Source organism: Pristiophorus japonicus, chromosome 6, assembly GCF_044704955.1.
Source record: "Pristiophorus japonicus isolate sPriJap1 chromosome 6, sPriJap1.hap1, whole genome shotgun sequence".
NCBI classification, from domain to species: Eukaryota; Metazoa; Chordata; class Chondrichthyes; family Pristiophoridae; genus Pristiophorus; species Pristiophorus japonicus.
Genome location: NC_091982.1, coordinates 82,347,193 through 82,365,906, shown reverse-complemented (window position 1 = coordinate 82,365,906; position 18,714 = coordinate 82,347,193). Strand labels below are relative to the sequence as shown.

Sequence of the window (18,714 nt, the reverse complement as noted above, 5' to 3'; positions counted from 1 at the left end):
GTGTGGATGGGGCCCAAAGCACACCACCCATAGCCCTGGCCGAATGGGCTCACTAGGGCGGCGAAGGACGGACTGCACCTCCCTCCTCCAGCTCCTGCTCTGGCTGTGGCTCCTTCCCTGTTCAGCTCCCGCTCCCTGTGGCTCTATCCGGCCGCTGCCCCCTCCCCCCCCCCCCCTCCCAGCTCCCGCTCCGCTGCCCGCCCCCCCTCCCCCCTCAGCTCCGCTGCTTGCCACCACCCACCAGCTCCCGCTCCGCTACCTGCCGCCCCCGCTCTGCTGCCTGCCAGCCAAACCCACCCGCCCCCCCGCTTTCAGCTCCGGTCCACTTCCTCTTCACGTCTTCGGAGGGGCCCGCCTGCCCGGCATCTTGCTGAGAGCGGGCCCAGCCCGAAGTCTTCAGCCCGGCTTCTTCTCGTTGGCCGGGCCTGTTCAGCCTCCCCCCTCCCTCTCCCCTCCCCCCCCCCCCCCTCTCCTCTTCCCACCCCCCCCTCCTCTTCCCCCTCCCCTCCTCTCCCCCCCCTCCTCCTCTCCTCTCCCCCCATCCTCCTCTCCTCTCCCCCCATCCTCCTCTCCTCTCCCCCCATCCTCCTCTCCTCTCCCCCCATCCTCCTCTCCTCTCCCCCTTCTCCTCCACTCCTCCCGCTCCCTCCATACCCCTCTCCTCTCTCTCCTCTCCCCCCCTCCCTCCCTACCCTTCTCCTCGCTCTCCTCTCCCCCCTCCCTCTCCCCCTCTACCTGCTCCTCCTCCTGCTCTCCTCTCCTCCTCCACTCCTCTCCCTCCCTCCCTACCCTTCTCCTCTCTCTCCTCTCTCCCCCTCTCCTTTCCCCCCTCTACCTGCTCCTCCTCCTGCTCTCCTGTCCTAACCCTCCCCTCTCCTCTCCCCACCCCTCTCCCCTCCTCTACCCCCCTCCCTGCCTCCCTCCTCTCCCCCCCTCCTCTCCACTCCCTCCCTCCCCCTCTAGCCTCCTCTCCCCCCCTCCCCTCCCTGTCAAACACAGACACTGACAGACAGAGAGAGAGAGAAACACTGACAAAGAGACACACATTGGGGGGCCCCATCCCAGCACGCTGTTGGGGGGCTCCTGGTGATGCAGTCGGTGAGTAGAAACTTAATTTTTTATTTATTGATTTTTTTAAAAATTTAATTTTTAATTATTTTTTGATTGATTTATTGGTTGATTTATTAATTTATTGTTTACAAATAAAGAGCCATCATCAATAATAAAAATGATGTGTTTCATGTTTGTAAACTTCCCTTCCCCCATCTCTCTTCCTTCCGCCTGATTTTCTAAGTGTAGGCAAGGTTTTTCTGAGCATACAAAAATCTACACTTACTCCATTCTAAGTTAGTTTGGAGTAAGTTTTCCCTGCCTAAACTTGCAAAACAGGCATAAGTGGCCGGACACGCCGCCTTTTGAAAAAAAATCTGTTCCAACTGACTCGAACTGGAGCAAACTAAATGCCGAGAATTGCAATTTCTAAGATACTCCATTCTAAACCAGTTGCTCCAAAAAAAATAGGAGCAACTCAGACCAAAAGTTGACCCCAAGGTCTCTTCCAGTGCTGCTTTGTAACCAACTGCTATGAAGTTTCTCATCACAGCCTCGGATCATAGCCTGCTCCAGTGTGATATTTCCATTTCCCATGCCAATCCTTTCAACTAAATCAATAATCTAGTGCCAATCTGGGCAGTTGGTACTGTAGCACATACCCATTAAAATCTGAGCTGAAACTGCACTGTTTCATTTTATGGAGAATGCTTACAGCAAACAGAGAAGGGAGGGTTTCATTCCATCAGTCTGGGATGGATTTGAACTCGGATCCCATAAGTAAATGGTGGGGTACATACTGTGACGGTCTTTTTCCAATCCCTCCCTTTCAAAACTATTTATTTTATTTAACTGTGATTGGATCATAGATGAACTCAAATCCTCCCCTTACGTGACACCCCTATTTGCAGACTTCCAGAAGGTATCACTGCTAGGAATATGGAGTGGGAACCCTAGCTTTCTTACTTCCCTAACTCAAGGATATTGACCAAAATTGCTGGAACCACCCCCCACCACTGCTCCAACTAAAATCAGTTAATTCAGTACAGACTAGGAATGTATTCTGGACCTTCCTGGTCAGTATACTTCCGTACCACACCATGTGATGCATTTACTTACACAATTACTAAGGTGCTCTTGCTTTAAAAAAAAAACACTCCTAAATGCAAAACTATGTTCAATTATTTGTAAAACACAGCAATATACTCCTTTTTACAGCCAATTTGCAACTGGCCAATACACTAATTACTTTTCTATTTGCAGTTATCAATCACCTCTATATTTATTAAAGAACATGTTGCAACAAAAGACAGATGGACTCACCTCCTCCCAAGACCAGAGTTGGGAGTTCCCAGTTCAGAATGTAACGCAGGCACTTTCCCACTCCCACTGGTGTCATATTAAAGGAGCACATTGGGTCTCCAGCAATAGTGTCTGCTCCTAGCTGGCAGACCACTGCTTCAGGATTAAATGATGCATATACCTCTTTCAACACGCTAGGGAGGAAACAAAATAAGTAAATAGATGTTACTGGCCAACAGTTATTTGCTGCAGTTGGCATCACAGGATAATCATATTTAGTGAATTCCTCATCATCAGTCCTACTCCACAAGACCATATAAGGATGGGCAACAAATGCCGGCCTTGCCAGCGATGCCCACTTCCCGAGAATGCATTAAAAAATGTCAGTCTAACACCAAGGCTATTCCTTATTGACTCATTACTTATCCATCATATGCCGTCCTCCATGCAATCAAGGAGGTATGGAAACCTGTTCCAGTCATCCATTATTTGACTCTTGAATTGGCTGATGGAATGCTCTCATGAAACTTCCCAAGAAGATTTTCCACATGATTTTCCTCTTATGCCATTCTCTTCAAGGAAATGACCTTCAAATTGCATGAAGACTGGAAATAGTAGCAACAATCCCATGTCCTCCAGCTCCATGGTGCTATATCTTGGCAAACGAAACTCAGTTGTATAACTCTCATGCAAGTTATTCTCTTCAAAAAAATCTCCAGTGTTCAATTGCCTGAACACACAAGCTGCATGAACTCCTTAACATTCTATATCAATCCAAAGAGGTCTACTCAAGAGTCACAACTCAGCTTCATATGCCACTTCTCCAGCCTCACTTACACTGTGTTACCACGTGGAATGCTATCCTTTCTTTGCAAATGTTTGAGCACAACATCAAACATAACTTAGCGAGCCATGGTTCCTAGAACCTATTCTGTGCCTTGCCTGTTGGTTCACTCAGTCTTTGTGCTCCCACCAACCATCAGGGTCAAAAACGTAAAACATCTGCTTGTTAGTTGTCTTCAGGTGCACGATTAAATTACTGAATATAGAAAAATATTTTCATAAATCCAGTATTCCTAAATTGGCACAGGTATAAATAAGTACATAGAAATTAAATAAAATCAAACAAAATAATGTTAAAGTTTGTGTCGGGTTGTGATGGTCAGATTTATTTCTTTAAATGGTTAACTGGAGTAAACCTACCATCCCCAGGCTGGCACCTGGAGCGAGTTATCACAGTCCCTCTCAGTACCAAAGTAAAATGCAGCTATTTCTCCTTTGAGGACTAATTGGTTACAGCTTCCACATATCTTTTTCATCATAGATATAGTTTGTAAAGGATCTCAATGTTTAATATTACAAAACCATAATTAAAGCAGTATTAAATAAGCAAAATACATCACTATGAATTCTATTGTTGGAACAAGTACTTCTTCAGATTCAAAAAAAGCTCAACGTTTTTGTATGCTTAACCCTCAATATTCCCAACTAACTCAAATTCTTCAAGAATGTGTCTCATCAATAGGAAATCCTATTAACAAAACAAAATATTTTCAAAATCCTGTTGACTGTGAATGTATTTGAATATCAATATAAGTGGCTGGAAGCAATTATCAGTGCTGACAGTGTATGACAGTTAAATTATCAGTCAAGAGAGTCATTAACATAGGGTGCTGGTTGCAAGTAATTGCTGAGTCTGATAGCTCAAGGCAACTGGAGTAACATCTGTACAGATTCAGTCATCAACACAGGGTTCTGACTGAGAAGTATTACAGTGCAAGAGTGCTGGATTAACATAAACAGAGATCCAGTCACTAGCCCAGTGAATATGCCTGATGGCAAGACTCATTGTTACAAGCTGCTGGCTGCCTGGAGTCATTGAGCCTAACTGTACAAGGGAATGGGATTAACAGCAGTGAATCAGATAATCAATTATACTGTTTTAATACACATTAATTTGGCTCAGTAATTCCTCTAACCTTGATGACAACATTAACATTGACTATTTAAACAAAAATATCATCTCGCCAAACATAAGAATTAGGAGCAGGAGTAGGCTATTTGGTCCCTGCTCTGCCATTTAATATCATGGCTGATCTGCTACCTCAGCACTTTCCTGCACAATCCTCATATCTCTCGATTCCCTTAATAGTCACAAATCGATCTTTGTCTTGAATATACTCAAAGACTTAGCATCCATAGCCCTATGGCTGAGAATTCCAAAGATTCATCATCCTCTGAGTGAAGAAATTTCCCCTCATCTTAGTCCTAAATGGCCGACCCCTTATTCTGAGACTGTGACCCCTGGTTCTAGACTCCCCAGCCAGGGGAAACATCCTCCCTGCATCTACCCTGTCAAGCCCTTTAAACATATATTTAAAAATATAATTAGATGCTGCAGTAAAGTTTGATTTTAGAGCAGTGTCCTGTTGTTGACTGGTGATGATATGAATGCTCCTGGTGCTCACTACAATGGGTTTGCCAACCTTGGGCTGGGGCAGGGGATAATAGAGATGGGACCCAGTTGCTCCTCAGCATTCTCACTTACCTCCTTGAAATTGATTACGCAGCAATATTGGGAGGTCTGGGGGAAGGTGTCCATTTGCCTCGTCAGCCACAGTATAATGGACGAAGCCCCAAAGGAAAAGGGGGAGGGGGGAAGATTTAAAAAAAAACACTATTCACAAGCCTAACAGTATTGAATACTGTTTGAGGTTAGCAATATATTACTATTCACAGGCATTTAAAAGTTAAGTGTTGTCTCAAAACTTTAAACTTATCAGAGCATATGTTTTCAAACTGGGATTTCAGAGATGATCCCAGAGAGTAAAAGAAATCAGGTTTCTCTGTCTCATCGGATTTTTCTATAATTTGTGGATTTAGCAGAATGTTATTTCTGTTGCTATAGGCCAAAAGAATGCATCTTCTGCAAAGACTATTTTACTTTGAATAGCTAACATTACTTTTCAGGTTAGCACAGAGGGGTCCCCACGAGTGTGTCAACATTTGCAGGGGTCTGCCACACAGAAAATTTTGAAAACCAATGCATGCTAGGTTGAGAGGAGGTTAGGTTGGGAGATAGGGGAGAATCAGTTTCGTGCATCATTCTATACCATGAGGAACCCCACAGATTACATCGCAAAGCACAGACAACTCCTAACAGATGCCAAAAAGTTCTTAGAAAATGTTGTTTTTAAATTTTTTTAAAAATACAAAACGAAAAACACCAAATGCCATCCTCGTACAAAGGCCAAATGCTCTTTTTAAACCCTTCAATGTTAACCCTCACCTATCTCCCAATCTAATCAGCACTCTCTTAGCTCGATTCAATGATTCATACCCTCACAAATCTCCATCCTCCAGACACTTTCTGTGGTCATCGAGTAACAGAATGCGCAAGCTCAGACTCTGTATTTTTGGTAAATATATTTATTTCATTTTGGGTGATATGCATGAATTCTCCTGAAAACAGTGCCATTGAAAAATCCTATCACAACATTTGACTGGGCGATATGTCGGAGATTTAGTGCAACGGATCTTTGCCCTATTTTCTAATTGATTATGCTCAGTTTATCGGGTGGAACTGACTACCCTACTGAGTTTTGGTTTTATTTATTCCAAAGCTCTGTTAAAGGGTTGGGAAAAACACCTGTATTCAGTTAAAAGTACTGCCTATTTATCTCTATTGGTGAGGATAACATTCCCATTTTAAAATTATTTTCCCCAATTCCGTAATTTGATCTCACCATTCTACAACACCATCAAGGTCTCCATTAATTCCACTCAAACTGATCATGCGAGAGGAGTCCAACTATGACTCTTGCTCCATCTGTGGCAGTCCCTGGCCTCTGCTCCACATTTCTTCACTATATCAGTCGAGACTGACAACTCACCCGCCACAAATGCATGCCCTAACCTTCTGTGGCACAACATGTTAATGTCCAACACACTGCATTACTCATGGTGTGATCCCAGCAACGAGAAGCACTTTTCCACTCTCTTTCTTCTTCTAGTGGAGATTTATCACTTCAGCCTGTGCTGCAGTCTTTAATTTCAACAGGGTAGGCCATGCTTATTGTCTCAGCAGGCCATCACCTCGGTTATGAATAGTCTTTTCTTTAGCACAAGTGCTCCACACACACATGCTGACATCCTGGTACAAATTCACTGGGTTGTTGGTGCTCTTAGCAACAAGGTTAATTTTGCGAAACATCAACCCTCAATAAAATTACCTTTTGTCTGCAATTTAGTGCAAAAGATGTCCACCCACACTGGGATTCAAACCAAAACTGTCTGCAATATAATTCTGGAAATGGATTCCAGAAGAAGTTGCATTTAGTCGAGTAACTAATTCTCAGTCAAAATGGGATTATTTGATCATATTTATAGTTCTCTGAAATCCAGTGAAGGAAATCAACATTCTGGCTCCTGTCATAGTAGTGTGGCTCAATCTATACAGTATCTTCTCAGGATTCTCCATCTGTTGTTCTATGTACTGTAGGCTGGAACACACATGAAACCTGATTGTTCACATCGAGCACCCATCTTTCATTATATTTAAGCACCCTGAAGTCATTTATTAGCAAGGGTGAAGGCAGAGATTGTTAGAATAAAGGCTTCAGACCATTGGCGAGCATTCAATGGATGTTACTGCAGCAGTAACTTCACTGATCAGACAGTGTGTTACTTAATTTACCTTATGCAAACTCAGGAGTATAAAGACAATTTACAAATACTCCTGCCATCAGGTGTGCTACCCCTGCAAGGTTCGATCTCACATCTGTTTAACTGAATTGGTGGCTGTTTGAAGTGATTGCCTTTGTACAAGCACAGATCAGCATCCTTCCTGATTCTGACACCAGTCTCAGAAGCTCCAATCTGATTCAGTTCTGCTCAATGTGGCAGATGTTCAACTCATTATTTCAGCTCACTTCGCTGTTCGGCTCAGTGACTCCCAACAGGCCAGTAGGGTCATCATCACTCACTGGTTAAACAAAAATATTTAAAATAAAATTGACAGAAATAAATAAAAAAGATATTGAAACTCATGATTCTTTGTAACGGTTCGCTATTTCTGACAGGAGGCTGCAGTGCTTCAAAACAGGGTATTCCTTACACTCCAAAACATACACTGAATTGCTGAGACTGCGTTATCTGTCTGAAGGCACTCACTTTAGAAAGGGCTACATTACTGCAATTAGCTAAATATTAACAATTACTGAATTAAACTAAATATTGATATACTGGCCCCATATATAGTGATGCTCATTGGCTAGACATCATGTTAATATTGCAACTAAACTTATGATATGAAAGTAGTTCCTGAACGGTACAGTTTTGGGTCAGGTCTGTGTGTGAGATTCTACAGCAATTATGTGGCTGAATTCACCCAACAGTGACACGAACATATAATGACTGATATAAAATAGGCTTGGAAGAAATAGGAACTCAAGGGGGTGTCACTAATAGAAATTGAAACTACTAAATATTGCTAGACTACTCTCTTTTTTAAACTGAAAATATACATTCAAGAAAGGCCCCCATTTACAGTGCTTCTCTATGTAGCCCTCCATTCATTGTTAGAGTGATGTACAGTAAAGGAAATCTTTTCCAGCACATACACTTCCCGTCATTACTGTCAGTAGGATCAACCTGCTCAAAGGGCGATTACAAGCACTTTATTTTTCATCTAATATCTGTTGAGTGGTTAGCCTACAAATTATGATTTGCAATACTAGCATAATCACTTAATGCACGTTAAACTCTTTAAAGGGTCAATGCCTCCATTAAAGTAAAAAAAAAACAGAAGACTGCCATATAATATTGTCAATAGTAATTTCTAGACTTTGTTAATAGTGAGATGCTGTTTTATGAGATAATTTACATTTCCCTAGATCTCCAAGCACTATCCCAGCCATAGCAACAGTGATGTGATCCAGAGACACTTACAAGGAGATCCCCTCATCGTAAAGCACTCACAGGCATTCATATCATAAAATGAATGAACATAGATCTCTGAGGAGGAGCCATGTAATGTGGCGGTTTTAAAAAGTAGATTTTAAAAGACTATGGGGCGGATTTTCGGGTCTTCTGTGTCTGTTTTTTGCCTCAGAGTGGCGGCGGTGAGGTCTTCTGGGCGGGTGGTCAGTCTCCAACAACCCCGCGCCTGGGATTGCCAAAGGTATTGACTGCAGAAAGGGTAAGTGCGATTGTTTTTTCTTTTAATTTTGTTTGCGATTTATGTTGTGGTGACGTGCACAATGTTTTATGAGGTGTACAATGCCTCCCTTAGCACTGCGCCCCCTGACTCAAGGCCCAGCTGCCCAATTTTACTTACTGAGGCGCAAACTGTTCCTGGGCGCAAACTTTACTGTCCCGCCGCCATTACCGCTCCGAAATCATCAAAGCCGAAAATCCAGCTCCATGTTTAATTACACATTAGCAACTTTGGGCAAGTATTATTGACAATATTTATCTCCAGGAGGTTCCAGTATGTCCACTGACTATCAATGTAGCTTAACCAATAGCTGCACTCATAATCCCTTCATTTTACCCAGATGCCAATGTTTCTGAACCTATTCTCCCCAACCCTTTGGGCAAGTGCTCAATAAGTTTTACAAGCAGAATTAACAAAGAATAAATCCCATTGTTTAATGTTGAAACATTCTTAATTAAAGCTTAGGGTTCAAACCTGTCTTTCTGTTAGTGATTGGGCTGTACATATATATTTTTGTACCAGAAGATAAGTTTGATCCACTGGGGAAAATAACCAATAATGATAGAGAGCAGTTTTTTTATCTTTTCCTATCCCATCTCTTTCAATAACTTTGATCCTCCCTCCTTATGTTTCTGGCTCTGACTGCTCCTCCTCTTGCTTTCAACTTGCTTCCGATCCCCCCACTATTCCATGTTTTTGATACTTCTGTTAGCACCCACCGTGCCTCTGATGACTCTTGTGTAGCAGCTCAGGCCTCTAATGCCCCAGTCTTTGTGTTGATCACTCAATGCATAGTCCCTGATCCTGGCTGCACAATGTGCTACAATGAAGGACCACAGCGGAGGTAAAATAGACTATACTAATTACAACACTGCACTCGAGCAACAATCTCCCTTAAAGCCCCACAATTTGGGGTCTCATTTCAATTATGGACGGCTGTGCAAACCGGTTTGGCACTCTGCATGAAGAGGCTCATTCCAAACACTCTGCCAGGGCAATTTACTATCAGAGATTATTTAAAGGGAGACTAGCACAAAGGGAAATTATATGGTATAGACATCTGAATAAAAACTTGATTTTCCTTCTCAACTAAAATAACAGCATTGCAAGCCAAAGACACAGAACTAGCAAATGACCATGAGTACATAAATAATTACAAAAATAAAATTAAGACACTCATGAGGTACAGCTGGAAATGCTTAGTAACATCCATTTATTGGGTTGTGTAACAGGGCTGTAGGGCTCGAGGTAGTCGCGAACAAACGGCCAGGCAGCTAGTGACACATTGTAAAAGCCTACTCAAGCACAACATGGTATCTCCACAGCTGTTTCACTCTATTATCCTTGTAAACAGTCACTGATGCATTGGCTGTTACAAGGCAGCTATTCAGTAGACACTAGATAACCCAGCTCATTTATTTGTTATTAATAGTCTCATTCCTCGTCACCCGTCACAAAAAAAGCGTGTGGAAAAAAATGAACAGTTTCTTTGTTGGAGTGAGCTCCACTTTAAAGGATCAAGATTTTCAAGCAGTGCTATTAACTTCTTCAGGGCTTGTCAAAATGGTGGGAATTATTTTTTCCCACAAAGAGGGTTTTCCTTAAGGGGAAAAAAATCTTGCAGTTTAATGACATTTCTACTCACCAGCCATTGATGGGACTTGTTCAAAGAAAAAGCAAAAGCCATGCACTGCAGATTTCCTCAGGAAGGGACTTGCACCACTGCTACTATCTCATGAATAACCATTATTATTCACTAGCAACCTTTTGCTTTCTTTCTATTTCTGGAAAAAAATTTTTAAGGGGTCGAGGGTGCTTATGAAACAAATGAGCAATATCTCCCATGCTTTAATCTACATTGATTCCTGGTCCTCGATCTTAAAATTCTCATCCTCGTGTTCAAATCCCTTCCCCATCTCCAAGCTCCTCCATCCCTACAACCCTCCGAGAACTCTATGTGCCTCCAAATCTGGCACCTGTGCATTCCCACTTCCTTCGCCTCACCATAGGCGGCAGTGCGTTCAGCCGTTGAGGCCCTATGCTCTGGAATTCTCTCTCTAGGCTACTCTACCTCTCTCTCCTCCTTTAAGATGCTCCTTAAAACCTACCTCTTTGACCAAGCTTTTAGTCACCCATCCTAATATTTCCTTATTTAGCTTGGTGTCAATTTTTGTCTGATTACACTCCTGTGAAGCACCTTGGGATGTTTTACTACGTTAAAGGCACTATATAGATGCAAGTTTTTGTCGGTAGCATCTCATCTATTTCCGCTGGCAATATCATTCTAATGCATGCATCAGCAGGAGGCTCAATATCATTACTTCCGAGCACTACTTAAAGCTAACCTGCACCTCTTAAAGGAAAGATGCAGTGTGGCTGCTGCAAGTGCTGAGATCATTGGGAATAGTGTGCTGTGCAACAATCAACAATGGCTGACCATGGAAGAGAGTGTGCACCAAGGTTTTCGGATGCTGCACTGGAGGTTTTGGTGGGGGAGGTGGAAAGGAGGAGAGATGTCCTGTATCCGGAGAGGACCAGGAAGCCCTCCAGACACACTCTGAGAAGGCAGTGGGAACAGATAGCTGCGGAGGTCAATGCCAGGAGTTTAGCCCCAAAGACCTGGAGGCAGTGCCGCAAGAAGTTTAATGAACTCACAAAAGTGGTCACGGTCAGTGAATGCATCTTCAAATGCCATAACCTACCAATTACACTACTAGCCTCAGCCACTGCTCAATTCACCAGAGGCACTCCACTTGTGCCCACACTGTTGCCTGTCAGTCTACCCAGACTTCTGCAGCACATGCAGAGGTGCAGTCTGAAGCTGGGCCCTCTAGGCCCAGAACTGCTCAAGGTTGTTCTCCATAACCATCTCGTCTCCTCCATTGAAAGTCAGCAGCCTTCCACCACCCATGCCGCCGCCACTGATGTAGCACTTTGTAAGAGCACTAGGATATCCAAAGGCACATTGAAGACAGCCACTAAGGGAATGCACAAGGGTGACTGGTTTAATTTTGTATGCAATATGGTATGATTTAAGTTATAAATTTGGTTTGGAATGTGTATTTTGTGTTGGCTTTTATTTTTGGATTGTGACCAAGAGGACAATGTGATGATCAGTGAGAGGGAAGGTAAGGAATGTGGGACTGTTGGTGAATGGAGAATTGGGATTGAGGTTACTGGTATCACACTTGAATTAGTCTTTCGTGTACAGCCTGGGCAGAGAAGGACTGTCTGGGTTGCAGGCTCCCTTCCTCTTCCTCCTCCTCATGCCCCTGAGCTTCTCGCCTGTTAAGTAGTGGCAAGGGCTGTTCCCTCAGGACAAGGTTGTGCAGCATACCACCACAAATCATGAGACTCACTCAGCCGAATACTGCAAGGCTCCCCCAGAGCAGTCCAGGTAGAGAAATCATTGCTTCAGTACACCAATGGTCTGCTCTATCAGATTTCTTGTGGCAGCATGGCTCTCATTGTATGCAAGCTGTGCACATGTGCGTAGGTTGTGAACTAGAATCATGAGCCATGTCATCAGTGGATAGATCTCGTTGCCCAGTAGTCACCCTTTGGTTTGCCACGGTGGCTGAAATACTGCTGGCACAGCGGACTGCCGCAGAATGATCACATCATGACTGCTTAGGAAAATAAGCATTGACCTGCATGATGCACTGCCTCTGGTCACACACCAGCTGCACATTGAGAGAGTGGAATCTCTTTCGATTCAGGTACATAACAGAGTTGACATGAGGTGCACAGAAAACAATGTGTGTGCAGTTAATGGCACCATACACCAGGAGGAAGCCGGCAATCCTTGCGCTCACTTTGCCCACTTCTCTTTGCAAGAGAGAATGAAATGAAGTTATTTCTCTTTGAATAGACAGACTCAGTGACCTCCCTTTGCAACAGTGCATTGCAAATTTTGAGATGTTGTAATATCTCCAGCACCAGCTGGAAAGAGCCAGATGCATAAAAGTTCATTGCCACGGTCACCTTCACAGCCACTGGCAATGCAGTCCTTGCTCTGCTCTGAGGTTAGAGTTGTGGCTGCAGTTAGAAGATTTCAGAAACAACCTGCTTAGTAAAGCGCAGACATCACCAACATTGGTCGTCGCTGAGGTTCAGGTGGGAGAATTGCTCCCTGAACAGCCTAGACAGATATAGCCTCCTGCTGAGAGCCCTTCTCCCCTTCCTTCTCCCACTGTCAGCAGCTTGTCCTGCTCTGTGTGACCTCTGCTCATTCTCCCAGTTATGCTTGATTTCAAGAGGAAAGCCTACTAGTGCACCCATATTTGGGAGCAATTGGTTTGTGCAGAAGCCTTGAAGTCAACAAAAAGTAGTTTAGCATCTGCCTCACCACTCACTATAGACTTTTGAAACAACTATGGAAAGCACCAAAAACATGTAGAATTGTAGCAACAGTCAGAAGAAATAAAACAGCAAATGAACCTGCAAGTAGAAAATGATGCCTTTAAATTGTGCTAGTGGGGTGTCCTTCATACTGCTTAAAGTCGTGTGCAGCTGTGCAAGTTTAAGAGAGGGCATCGGCTGGAGTTCCAAAATGGCAGCGCTGGCGTCAAAGCAGCACTGCATGCTGACGGACGTCATGATCTGCCTGCTCTGCATACCTTTGGTGGACGTTAAGTGCACACGCGTTAACCCATTTACCAACATGGCACCCGACACAAGGAGTGTGGATGCCATTTTGGAACCCGAAGGGGACTGGTAGTGCCCAAAAAACAGGTGATACCAAGCCCAATTTTATCTCCATACTCTTTGGCTATGACAACGGTAAATTGTCAACATTTTAGAACTACAGAGAATTACCCATTTGAAATTGTACGGCATTGAATATTTTGTTAACCGTCACCCCGTATAATTTTTAGTTGGTTGACAATGAAAAATCAATATGCACATTAGCAAAAAAAAAAATCACTATTATTGACTGAAATTCCCAGTTTCACAAATAAATGGTAGATACTGGACATTAGTCTGGAGGATGGAGAAAATATTCATTGATTCATCTCACCCACAAATTCGGAGCAGTGATGTTGCAAGTTATAGAGAAGACTATTTATTTCATATGTGCAGGACTTTGAGTGTTAGTACATTTATTTACTTTACAAATAATCTATAGTTTTAGCTGGAGGTTTGACACCACTCACGACACAGTCAGATCTTGATCATCATTTGCAGAGTGTTGATTGGAATTTGGAAAACAATTATCTCAGCAAGACTTATTAATGGAGAAAAACAATTGCCTTGTGGAACTTGAAACTCTTTTTGGAATTGTTAATCCTTCTGTCTATCAGCATTGCCTTCAAAATAAATAGGATTAACTTTAACGTACTTACTTCTATCAGTTTCTGGGTTTTAAAATGATTCTTTTTAAACAGTGGCATAATCGGATGAACTGGCCGAAGTGCGATACTAAGGCTGGAGTTATACTGTGCCAGGTGCAAATTCAATCCAGTGCAGGAGGATCCCCTAGAGAAGAACAATTGCCTTGTGGAACTTGAATTCAGGAATGAGCAGTCACTGCTGATGCATCAACATACCGTGTCATGAAGCAGCAGGACACCTTGCTTGCTGTTCCCTACTTAGCAAGTTGCTGATCTCAACTGTGTCAATAATAGACACCAAGCAGAAGCCAGGTTGTTTCTGCATTGGGAAAGAGAAATGTCACATGTCTGGTATCCAGCTGGTAACATTGGCAGCGGCCTGGGAGCTAGTTGCTTGTCCACTAGGGATATGGGACCCAATTTTCCCCAACCCATTAAATGCGCCGACTTTGCGCGCTGGAAACGGCGCCGAAGAAAAGGGGCCCCATCCTGCCCGCTTTGCCGAGACTCCGGTGTCCTAGCTAGTGAAGTGGGGGGGCGGAGCAACAGGCCAGCGCAGGAAGCACTGCCGGCAGCTGCGCGCATCCTCCTGCCCTCCCGGCGTGTCCTGTGGGCTGTGAGCAGACTCGCTGCTCACAGCCCCTGCCCCCGGCCGAAGAGAAGCCCCAATCTTCGCCGCCCCCTATCCCCAGCCGAGTGGCCTCCCGCACTGGCCACCTGACTTCCCGGGCCAAGGTAGGACTTCAATTTTATTTATTTATTGATGGTTGTGCTTGAGAGTTTTGATTGGGGGGAGGGGGGGGGGGGCAGAGGAGGAGAGCTTTTGGGGGGGGGGAAGGGGGAGAAAGAGTGTTTTGATTGGGGGGGGGACTTAAAAAAAATTGATTCTGACATAAAGGTAGGACTTCTATTTTTTATTTGTTATTCATTGATTGCTTATTACAAAGCACTAAACAAACCACAAAAAGTAAGTCTTGGTGCAAGTCCTCAGCTTCCTTCTATTTTTTATTTGTTAACTAATTGCTTATTACAAAGCACTAAACAGAAGCCAAAAAGTAAGTCTTGGTGCAGGTCTTCTCAACTTCCTGTATTTTTTATGTGTTATTGAATGCTTATTTGTGTGCTTTGTTTAGTGCTTTGTAAGTGTTGCTGCTTTAAATGTACTAACCTGAGCCAAATTCTTAACTGCCCACAATGTTTTTCAGAACTGGCCACAAACGCTGACCTAAGTCGATTTGGAGTAAGTTTTAGCTGGCCAAGTGGCATAAATGGCCAAAACTGGCGTAAGTGTCTGGGAACGCCCCCTTTTGAAAAAAAAACTAAAAAAAAATCATACTTAACTGACTTACTCTGTAGCAAATTTTGGGGGGGAAAATGCAATTTTTTAAACTTAGGCCAGAAAAAACAACTTGCTCCAAAAATATTGATACAAGTCATGGCCAAAATTGGGCCCATGGTGTGTGCCAGAGGAAGACCTAAAGGAAAGGAAGAGGGAAAATACTTAAAAACAAATCTAAACTTTTAGTGGAATTGCATGTAAGCTTTTGATGGAATTGCATGATGTGTAGATTTGCTATTACACAGCTGGAATGGAAACAGAAGCAACAGAGGCTAAATCAGTGCATTTGTAATAAAGGACTAGCAGTGAATGGAAAATGAATGAACAATGGCCTATTCGTTAATGGAGCCACCCTTGTAGTGCATAATAATCATAATGCACAACTTGTGCCGAGACCATTAAGAAACAGCGCAGGCTAATAGATGCCTTTGTACACCTGACGTGGTACAAATAAATAAGGCTCTAAACTCCAACCCTCACCAAGCTTCAATATCTTTGATGGTATGGAACGCTTGCAATAGGAATTTACTGCCTGCACTGACACCACATCAAAAGTTAAAAACTGATCATGCTATATCCAAGTCTTCACAATTACATATTAACAAAGCCAACTTCTGGTGCCAGTATCAACAGAAAGCTGGACTTGAATAAAAGAAAGTTGATTTAGTGCCAAACCACAGCGAGGGCTGAATATTTTCTAAGTTAGGGAACTGACGAATCTAGGCAGTTAGGATTTTACCTGATGATGTTGTAAAAGATTTTGAGGTGCAAACCCAATAATGACAAACCCACTCATTTCAAATTGGTGAGGAAATGATCTGACTTTGAAATGGTCCTGATCATGCCACTGATAAAAACCTAATGAGTGCAGTTTGAGTATACTGTGTTTCCACCTCCAAGACCAAGTTTGAAATCCCGCCCAGATAAATAAAATTGAAGTCTTCTCTGTCTACTGGCTATAAGGATGTCATGCAAAATGAGACTGAGCAATCTCAATGCAGTTCCTAGGGACTGTGAATCCACAGCACACAAATGCTCAGAATTCAACATCAATCGGCAAGATCACTCAGTGGTCACAAGAATGCCTTTGCTTGCACCACTTTTCGGGAAACCCCAATCCAAGCATAATATTTCACAAGAAAGTAGTTCTGTATTGATCAGGATCTGACTGAATTCTATAGCAGTTCCTACCTTTCACATATTTGGTAGTATCGGACATCTTGAATGCCATCTTGTAATGGGACATTCACAGTGTAATACCTTCCTTTCCCCATTCCAATATCTGTCACATCACCTGTCCCTTGAGAAATAACCACAAGAAATCATAAAAAGGCTGAAAAAAAAGAGAAAAAATATTGTACAAATGCTGCAATCCAAAGGAAGAACTGACGAGTCAGCAGACCTACCTGGGAAGAATCCAGGGGAATACTTGTGAAAAGATACAGTCATTACTTTTGATGTAAAACTGAATGCATCTTCTACACCTGAAGACAATGAAAAATAAGAGAAATAGCAGCACTGATTAGGACATACTGGCTTTATTGATTCATGGACTGTAAGAAAAGGCTGCTCAGCATTTCATAGATACAGGCTAAGCTTTTCAAAATGTCTCAAAAATGATTGTTACAGAGTACTGGACTTCCAACGTGTTACACCATTGAGTAGGAAGGAAAATGCTGGTTTCTTTCCTGTTTTTGTTCACACAGTGACATACTCATCTCAGCCATAATGTTGTGGGGATGTGCTGAGGGAAGCCAGATCTTTCTCCAACGATAATGACTTCAGGCCATTGCCCTGCACCTCCTGGAAACCTGTTCTACGCTAGTATTGCTGAAGATCTGGGAACAGGTCACTGACTCGCTATCCTGATCAAGGGTATTGCGTAGCATTACGAGACCAAGAAAAAAAAGAGACAATACTTCAAGATAAAAAAGGGAGTTCAACCAACAAAAGGAAATGTTACAATAAAGGATGGTAAACATTCCCTTTGTCCATAAAGGACATAATCACAATAAGTTCAGTGAAAGGGAGAGTTTTAAACTACTGTGGTGTATCCCAGCAGACCCCCTTTTGTCATATGGATATTTTCTAATAATGCTTCAAGTTGCAAATCATGCTACATCATCCTGTAGGACAAGGGGTATTATTAACATGACGCAGTATCTAGAGGAATAATGGCTTGTGACAGGTCTTGCAGAATTGACAAAATTATATTTGAACAGCAGATTAAAGGGTAATTCAATGGCCCAGATTTTGCGATAAGAATAATGGTGAGGCTATCAGCACTCAACTTTATTTTGGAGTAACTCGGACAGCAACCTCTGCTGTCAACACATGCACAGTTAAACATAGAAATCAGGAAGTTGGTGTCCCGAGTTCTCTGGTATCTCGCCGAGATTCCTCATTCAAGCATATGGAAAGGCGTGAAGTTGTGGTATTTACCCACTAGATACGCACTAAACATGCCAGAAAAAGATAGGGCTTGTCCATTCAAGTGCAAGTGAATTTTTAACGGCATGATAAGTCTTAATTACTGCCAAACAACCTCTCTGGCACTGAAACTTTACTTTTAAAAGTGTGGAGTCTCATTCCTTCAGATTTTAGTTACTGTTGGAGTTTAAAAAAAAATTAAAATAAACATTTTTTTTAACTTTTTCTTTCTGTCTCTTATCTCTCTCTCTCTCTTAATCCCATCTTTCTTTCCCCCTCTTTATTTCATAGGAGTGAGTAACAGACTTAGGAGTCAGATGTCAAAACATGAAAGCAAAGTTAAAAAGTTTACAACCATCATTTGAACACCAAGAATCAATTATAAAATTGAAATCACTACCCGATCATAGAAAATTATGACACAGAAGGAGGCCATTCAGCCCATCGTGTCCGCGTCGGTCAACAAAGAGCTACCCAGCCTAATCGCACCTTCCAGCACTAGGTCCATAGCGCTGTAGGTCACGGCTCTTTAAGTACACATCCGAGTACTTTTTAATGTGGTGAGGGTTTCTGCCTCCACCACTCTTTCAGACAGTGAGTTCCAGACCCCCACCATCCTCTGGGTGAAATGTTTTTTCCTCATCTCCCCTCTAATCCTTCTACCAACTACTTTAAATCTATTCCACCCTGGTTATTGACCCCTCTGCTAAGGGAAATAGGACCTTCCTATCCACTCTATCTAGGCTCCTCATAATTTTATACAACTCAATTAAATCTCCTCTCAGCCTCCTCTGTTCCAAAGAAAACAACCCCAGCGTATCCAGTCTTTCCTCATAGCTATAATTTTCCTGGTCCTGGCAATATCCTGGTAAATTTCCTCCGCACCCTCTAGTGCAATCACATCTTTCCTGTATTGTGCTGATCAGAACAGTACGCAGTACTCAAACTGTGGCCTAACTAGTGTTGTATTCAGTTCTAGCATAACCTCCCAGCTCTTATATTCTATGCCTCGGCTAATAAAGGAAAGCATTCCGTATGCCTTA

The 18,714-nt window shown here is 42.9% G+C and overlaps 1 protein-coding gene across 3 annotated transcripts in view; it reads right to left on the bottom strand.

The window, feature by feature from the left end:
• Window positions 1–18,714, bottom strand: part of hdac8 (histone deacetylase 8) — a 125,226-nt gene that overhangs the window by 31,116 nt on the left and 75,396 nt on the right. For all 3 annotated transcript variants that reach the window (XM_070883027.1, XM_070883029.1, XM_070883028.1), the window contains exons 6-8: window positions 16,648–16,725; window positions 16,433–16,541; window positions 2,374–2,546 (exon numbers count right to left, since the gene is read on the bottom strand). In XM_070883027.1, the coding sequence (XP_070739128.1) occupies window positions 2,374–2,546; window positions 16,433–16,541; window positions 16,648–16,725 (360 nt within the window). The remainder of the gene's footprint in view (window positions 1–2,373; window positions 2,547–16,432; window positions 16,542–16,647; window positions 16,726–18,714) is intronic.